This window comes from Chiloscyllium plagiosum, unplaced genomic scaffold (assembly GCF_037043375.1).
Source record: "Chiloscyllium plagiosum isolate Xiang-an unplaced genomic scaffold, Cpla_swu_hap1 HiC_scaffold_21, whole genome shotgun sequence".
NCBI lineage: Eukaryota > Metazoa > Chordata > Chondrichthyes > Orectolobiformes > Hemiscylliidae > Chiloscyllium > Chiloscyllium plagiosum.
In genome coordinates, this window is record NW_028270159.1 from 39,754,026 (window position 1) to 39,762,445 (window position 8,420).

The window sequence follows — 8,420 nt, forward strand, 5'->3', positions numbered from 1 at the left end:
TTAGTTTAATCTAATGACCTATTTGTCAGCATTTGGCCCATTTCCCTCTAAACCCTTCCATCTAGATGCCTTTTAAATGTTGTAATTGTACCAGCTACCACCACATCCTCTGGCAGCTCATTCCAAACACACACCACCCTCTGTGTGAAAAGTTGCTCCTTTGGTCCCTCATAAATCTTTCCTCTCTCACCCTAAACCAATGCCTTCTAGTTCTGGACTTGCCCCCACTACCCTAAGGAAAAGGCATAAAAACGTTGAGCATCCAGACAGAATGCAAAAGAAATAAAGTGTCGAGGGAAAAAAAATTGTGACTCTACTCTCTTTTTCTCCCATTGACATTTGGACACTTAAAAACGCTCAGCAACAGCACCATCGCCACTGCGCATGCTTGATGGTGTCAGTAAGGCACTACGCATGTTTACCGGTGTCAGCAAATCACTGCGCATACTCCTCGCAGAAAAGACGCGCGAGCTACTTTTGATGAACCAATAGGAAGCCAGGAGAACCGGAAGAAGCCCGGTCCTCCTGTCAATCAGAGCCCTTCCATTGTCTGAACGCGGAAGCTGGACCACGAGCCCTGGAACGAAGAGCGAGCCTCACCCCGGAGTGCAACGTCCTTCCACTGAGTACTGAACCTTCTTTTCCAAACCCTCTTTTTCCATTTATTTTTCATTCTGGGGTCAAGGGGCGTGCGTTTCCTCCAGGTGTTCCAGTGTCCTCCCAGAATCCAAAGACGGGGTGGTTAGGTGAATTGGCCATGCTAAATTGCACATAGTAGTCAGGGATGAAGAGGTGAGGTGCATTAGTCAGGAGTAAATGCAGAGTAATAGAGTGGGGCAATGGGTCTGAGTGGATTGCTGTTCGGAGGGTTGGCATGGACGTGCTGGTACGAAGGGCCTCTTTCCACACTATTGTATAGATTGTTGACTTGTAGCAACTGGAAGGAAAGGAGGGGACAGAATCTGGACATGTGGGTCCAGATCTGTGTCTTAATTGGCAAAGTAGACAGGCAGGAGGCTGGAAGAACACAGCAAGCCAGGCAGCATCTGGAGGTGGAGAAGTCAACGTTTCGGGTGGAAGCCTTCTTCAGGATTGGATGTGGGTGTAGGGGGAGGCTGCAGAACAAGGGGATGCTGGAGGCATGGTGGTGAAGTGAGGATAGGTAAAGACAGGGAGAGGGCATGACCTGGTTGGTCAATGGAAGGACTGAATCTTGTTGGTAGCAGGGAGGAGTTGAAGGGAGGGGGAGGGGCTGGGAAGGGAGTTTGGGGATGGGAAGGGTGCTTTTTTGAAATTGGAGAACTCAATATTGAATCCCTCTGGGCTGTAGGCTGCCCAGGCAGAAGATGAGGTGTTGTTCCTCCAATTTGCGGTTTGGTTCATTGTGGCAATGGAGGAGGCCAAAGATGGTCATGTCAGAAAGGGAGTGGGAAGGGAATTAAAATGGGTGGTGACTGGGAGGTCCGATCGGTTTACGCTTGGTGTCCCCGATGTAGAGAAGATCACAATTGGCAAATACAGTACCACGGTGTGAAGTTGTAGCCTTTGCTGTGGGAGAATAAAAAGCAGAAAGGATGTTTGTTGTTTAAATGGTGATATATTGGGAAAGTGAGAACTGCACATCCTGGAGATCAGGGTTGAAAATTGTGGCATTGGAAAAGCACAGCAGGTCAGGCAACACCCAAGGAGCAGGAGAGTGGACGTTTCAAGCATGAGCCCTTCATCAGGAATGATGTGTGGATGTACAAAGTGGCCTCAGCATCCTCCTGCACCAGTCAGTGCCAGTTGTCACATAGGTGCAGCAAGCAATTAGCAAGAGGAATTGAGGTCAGAAGTGGGGATGTCTTCCTGCAGTTAAGGGGTCATTGAATATGTTCAAGGCTGAGTTCATCTGATTTTTGAACAACAAACAAGTGGATGTTTATGGGGGGAGGTAAGTAAAATGATTTTAAGACCAGTACAGAACAGTTGCTGAGTCATACAGCACCGACATAGACGCTTCAGTCCAACTAGTCAATGCTGACTATATTCACAAACTAAACTAGTCCCACCTGCCTGTGTTGGGCCCATATTTCCTCCGAACCATTCCGATTTATGTACTTGTCCAAATGTCTTTTAAACGTTCTGACTGTTTACCACCACTTCTTCTGGACCTTAATTCTACACAAATCACTCTGTGTAAAAAAAACCAAAAAGATGCCCCTTATGCTTTTTTAAAATCTTTCTCCTATCACCTTCAAATTTGCTGCCTTGCTGTGTAATCTTGAAACCCCCACCTGAGGGAAAGGATTTCCAGCGGTCACCTCATCTATGCCCCTCATGACTTTGTGAGGTCACCTCCCAACCTCCAGTGTTCCAGTCAAAAGATCCCAGCCTATCCGCCTAGATGTAGGTAGATCCATATCCAGTTATGGTCTGTTCAATGCTAGTGCAGGCTTGAAAGATGAAATGGCTTACTCCTGCTTCCAATTCTCACGTTCTGTGTCCTGGACAGCAAGAGACCATCAGACATAGGAGCAGAAATTAGGCCATTCAGCCCCATCAGGTTTGATTCGCCAATCAATCATGGCTGATAGTGTCGTGGAGAAAAGGTAGAGAATCACCAGGCGATGCAGGGAGTTCTTCAAGAAGTAGCTCTTTTATTTGCAAACAAAAAACTATGACACTGAGAAAGTAGATTCTCGAATGCCCACGAACCTCGGTCTGTGGTTTCCTTAATTTTTTTTTCGTCATGTTGCTGTTAGCTGATCAGCATGTTCAACTATATTAATCAAAGTACCTCACTCTAGCTACACAGTAAACCAGTGATGTTAGTTCCCATAATCTCTTTAGTTGTGCATTCTACTTAATGTTATTCTAATGTCGCGGTTAGATATTTAATATCACCTCTGCTACAGTGATCTTCTGTTCCAGATTAACCCGTCATGATTAGATATTTAGCTATTCCATCTATTACAATAGTCTCCTTTCTCAAGCTGATTCTACTAACTATTAATTAGATATTTAATGTCATGTCCCAAATATTTATGGTCCCAATCTTGACAATGACACTTAACAGGAAGACTAGCTCTACTAACTGTTATCTCATCTCGCCATAGTGACCTTTCAGCCTTAACCTTACTCTGCTAATTGGTGTAAGAGCATTCCACTATTCTTATCCCATCCTGCCTTCCACAGACCACAGATCGCCAGTGGTCTTCATGCTTTAACCCTTCCCATGCTTTCATGCTCTTTAATTTCTATAATAGGTTTCTCAACCTCATTCTTCCACTCGTAACTCTCCATTGCCTTGTTACTCAAGTCTCCATCTCAATCTTAAATATCCTCAGTGACCTGGCCTCCACAGCCTTCTGTGGCAGTGAATTCCATAGATTCACCACTCTCTGGCTGAAGAAGTTTCTCCTTACCTCCATTCTGGAAGGTCTTCCCTTTTACTCTCAGGCTATGTCCATTGGTTCTGGTCTCTCCATCCAATGGAAACATCTTCCCAATGTCCACTTTGTCCAGGCCGTTCAGTATTCTTTATGTTTAAATTAGATACCCCTCTGTGTGTGGGCCTGTTAACCAGCATGAACCAGACTTTTCAGGATGAGGTACAGCAGGGATTAGGTTCAGCAAACTGAGAATGGAGGGAGAGAATGTGGGATGGAGATTTTCAACTTCTGGGGAATAAGAGAGGAAAACGTTCACTATAAATTAGAATTGATTGGATGGGCTGATGGGTCAAGGATGGCAGATGGTGTTTAATTTAGAGAAATGTGTGATTTGCATTTTGGTCAAGCAATCCAGGCAGGACTGACACAGTTAAGGGGAGTGTTGGAGAACAAAGAGACCTTGGAGTGCAGGTTCATAGTTCCTTGAAAGTGGAGTCGCAGGTAGACACAATAGTGAAGAAGGCATTTGGCGTGCTTTCCTTTTATAGGTCAGAGCATTGAGTATAGGAGTTGGGAGGTCAGGCTGCGGCTGTATAGGACATTGGTTAGGCCACGTTTGGAAGACTGCATTCGTTCCTGCTCTTCCTGTTTATAAGAAAGATATTGTGAAGCTTTGAAAGGGGTTGGAAGAAATTTACAAGGCTGTTGTCAGAGTTGGAGGGCTTGAGCAACAGGGACAGGCTGAATAGGCTGGGGATTCCAGGATTCTTATACTGTCCCACTTGAGGAACATTCTCTCCCCTCTACCAACCACTAGCTCCCAACCACAATCCACGAAAACCCACATCAACAGAAGCAAGGCGTAGGTCCTCAAGCAGACACTGATATATACAGGATGGAAACAGACGTTCTCTCTCCCTCCATACGTGCATACACAGGTCCACAGGGGTGAATGTGTATTCACAGAATTATATTTGCATAGCTGAGCTGAGATGTCCCTTCTTGATATCAACTTTAAGTTATCTTGAGAAGATGCCTTAAAGGAAGTTCTGGGATTTACACAATAATTTACACAATAATGATACCTGCAACCCATTCGCAGAGATGAAAGGCTCAGCAATCCAGGTTCAATCAGTATATTATCTCAGTGACATAAATTCTGTGTCCCATGATATTATTCTCCGCAACCATCCAATAAAGGAACAGTGCCCCAAAAGTCAGTGCCTCCAAACAAACCTGTTGGACTATAACCTGGTGCTGTGACTGTTAACTTTGGCCAGGTTAGCGGGAATTTTGCTATGCAAAATTACCCAGAATGCCCAGGGATGTGCAGGTAAGGGTGGATTGGTCGGGGGGGGGTTAAATGTAGAGCAATAGGGGTAGGGGAATGGGTGTGGATGGGTTACTCTTTGGAGGGTTCGTGTGGACTTGTTGGGCCGAGTGGCCTGCTTCCACACTGTAGGGATTCTCTGAAGGAAAGGGATTTCTGCAAACAATGCAGGGCAGTGCGGGCCAGCCATTAGCAGATGCAGCATGGGGTCCCCGCTGCTGGCCAAGCCTCGCATTTTGCCCCATCACCCATACCCTCCCCCACCCCCAAACCCATTCATGGCGTCACAATGTAGAAGTGGCCCTGTCAGTTTGAGTGAAACTCCCTCCCTCTGGGCAACTCTTCATCCTGGGAGGGAGAGAGATGTTGTGGGGGAAATCTGTTCACTTGTAGCAACTGGAGTGAATCCAGGGAGGGAACAGACTCTGCAAACTCATGTATGTCTCTTAATTACCTGGGATGGAAGGATGGGGTGGGGCTGTTTTCCGCATTGTGCCAGAATCTGACGGGTGACATTATAGACTTTTATAAAATCATGACGGGCATGGATAGGGCAAATAGGTTTAGGGTGAGAGCGGGAGGAGATGTAAAAGAGACATCGGGGCAACCTTTTCACGGCGAGGGTGGTGTGTGTATGGAATGAGTTACCAGAGGAAGTGGTGGATGTTGGTACAATTACAACATTTTTTCCAGCATTGTACTTTTTGACGTTGACTCTCCAGCATCTGCAGTCCTCACTTTGACGTCAATGTCTGACAGTCGCTCAATCCATCAGGGCAGCAACAATTTTCAACTATGATTCTGTGAGAAGGAGCAAAGCCTTTTGGTTCCTGTTTGAGTACATTTTCAGCATCAGTGGGACTGGATGAGAGATCCCTCTGTTGCAGTGTACTGAGTGTGGAGTGTGTAACAGCTATACGCCCTAGAAAGAGTGTATGAATACAAAGGGTTCAGACGGGTTGGGGCTAAGCGATGGCAAATACGACTAGATTAATTTAGGATATCTGGTCGGTAGAGACGAGATGGATCAAAGGGTCTGTTCCGAGCTGTAATACTCTATATCGTCTTCGATGAAAACAGACGTTTGGTTGTGAAGACTGGACTTTCAGAGCAGCTTTTAACAATGTTTTGCCCTTACTGGGAGCAGAAGAATTTGATGGAAGTGTGTCGGTGTTAATGCCTTGATGTTTCATTTTGCTCCCCCCTTCCTGAGGGCGTTAACCATTTCGATTGTTCTGTAGGAAGCTGCGTTGCTGGCTCACCCTGAAATGGCTTCCTAAAATCAGAACTGCTTGCTCTCAGCAGTGTTCCAATGTTGTGAAAGATATTAACTTTCAGGTAGAGTTATCCAAAATTCAGAGTGATGTCAGTCTTAACATTTTTGCTTTTCTGCCCCAGTAAGATCCTGAATCAGCACCTTCAGGAGAATTAGTTAGAGCGGCGTGAGAACAGAGGCAGAGAGAGAGTGGGATGCTGCTTTCAGTTTTGTGGAATAATAAAAGAAAAGAATATTCTTTTATAATAAAAAAAGTAGAATTGCTTGTTATGAATTTCTACCTTGCACTGACAGTGATGACTTCCGTAATCTCGTTTTGCAGAGTATTTGAAGATCTCAAGACAGAAGTTTCAAAATGAATAGATGAAGGCCTTATGCCTGAAACATTGACTCTCCTGCTCCTTGGATGCTGCCTGACCCACTGTGTTTTTCCAGCATCGTACTTTTTGACGTTGACTCTCCAGCATCTGCAGTCCTCACTTTGATGTCAATGTCTGACAGTCGCTCAATCCATCAGGGCAGCAACAATTTTCAATTATGATTCTGTGAGAAGGAGCAAAGCCTTTTGGTTCCTGTTTGAGTACATTTTCAGCATCAGTGGGACTGGATGAGAGATCCCTCTGTTGCAGTGCACTGAGTGTGGAGTGTGTAACAGCTATACGCCCTAGAAGAATTCACAGCAGGGAGGGGCTGGACACGTGTTTGTATGCAGCTGAAGCTTAGGCCATGGAGAAACCTGAGGAATTCCTTCCTGTGGAGAAACCATGGAAGTGTGGCAACTGTGGGAAAGGCTTTCGTGCCCCATCTGCCCTGGAGACTCATCAGCGCAGCCACACTGGGGAGAGGCCGTTCTCCTGCCCTGTCTGTGGGAGGGCCTTCAGCGATTACTCTAACCTGATGACCCACCAGCGCATCCACACTGGGGAGAAGCCGTTCTCCTGCCCCAAGTGCGGGAAGGCCTTCAGCAATTCCTCCGCCCTGCTCACCCACCAGCAGATCCACATGGGGGAGAAGCCCTTCAGCTGCCCAGAGTGCGGGAAGGCCTTCAGCAGTTCCCCCAACCTGCTGAGGCACCAACGGGTCCACAGAGGCGAAAGGCCCTTCAGCTGCCCCGAGTGTGGGAAGAGCTTTACCCAGGCCTCCACCCTGCTGACCCACCGACGAATCCACACCGGGGAGAGGCCCTTCAGCTGCCCTGAGTGCGGGAAGACTTTCAGTGATTCCTCCAACCTGCTGACCCACCGGCAGGTCCACACGAGGGAGAGGCCCTTCAGCTGCCCCGAGTGCGGGAAGGCCTTCAGCAAGTCCTCTGACCTGCTCAAGCACCAGCGGATCCACACGGGGGAGAAGCCCTTCAGTTGCCCCGATTGTGGGAAGGCCTTCAGCAATTCCTCCCACCTGCAGACCCACCAGCGGGTCCACACCGGGGAGAGGCCGTTCTCCTGCCCCGAGTGCGGGAAGACCTTCAGCAATTCCTCCAACCGGCTGAAGCACCAGCGAGTCCACACGGGGGAGAGGCCCTTCAGCTGCCCCGAGTGCGGGAAGACCTTCAGCGATTCCTCTGACCTGCTGAAGCACCAGCGGGTCCACACCGAGGAGAGGCCATTCACCTGCTCTCAGTGCAGGAAGGGCTTCACCCGCTCCTCCCACCTCCGGCGGCACCAGCGAGTTCATGTGCCACTGCAGGGGGATTGAAGGAGCGACGGCTGAGTGCCATTATTGACTGGAGTATCAACCCAGTTCCAGGGACTCTCGGGTTTGAATCCCGCTGCGGCAGATGGTGGGATACAGGGTATGGGTTGAAATTGGTAGGTGAGGCAATACTTCCTCTGGGTTACAGTGGATCCAATTACAAAGGGACGTCTTGGTACTGAGCAATAGTAAAGAAAATGAAGTGGGGGTGGGGTGGCGGGGGGATTGGTGCATTTGTGCTTTGACCTTGTTTCAAAAGCAGCTACATTTTCTACACCTTTTTGCTGGGGTGATCTGAAGCTGTAACAAAGTTGGGTCACAATAAAGTTTACCTGAACTTACCACTGGGCTCAGATTCTCATTGAACGCTTTGAGCTCAAAGAGGTTTTTGTTTTAAAGCTGCTCATTTCTCTCAGCATCCTGCACTAAGTTTCTAATTTCTGTATCAGATGGAGCAGTGAATGCGTAGCCAGTATCGTTAGAAACTGTAAATTTTTCAGCAGTGCAGAGTGCGTCGTTTCATCGGCATTGTCAAGTTTACTGGCAAAGGTGTGGGCTGTGTTCACTCGGAACGATGTGAAGGTGCCGGTATTGGACTAGGGTGGATAAAATTAAAAATCTCGCAACACCAGGTTATAGTCCAACAGGCTTACCCAGAAGCACTAGCCTTCGGAGCACCACTCCCCCACCGGGGAGCCGCAGAGCAGGATCACAAGACAGATTTCATTGTAAAAGATCAGTGTCATGC

General features: G+C 47.6%; 1 protein-coding gene across 1 annotated transcript; it reads left to right on the top strand.

Moving 5' to 3' along the window:
* Positions 1-552: 552 nt before the first annotated feature.
* Positions 553-8,007, top strand: LOC122564651 (uncharacterized). Its single transcript, XM_087998655.1, has 2 exons — positions 553-626; positions 6,303-8,007. The coding sequence occupies exon 2, from the start codon at positions 6,707-6,709 to the stop codon at positions 7,673-7,675; it is 969 nt and encodes a 322-aa protein (XP_087854781.1). The 5' UTR covers positions 553-626; positions 6,303-6,706; the 3' UTR covers positions 7,676-8,007.
* The last annotated feature ends 413 nt before the right edge of the window (positions 8,008-8,420 follow it).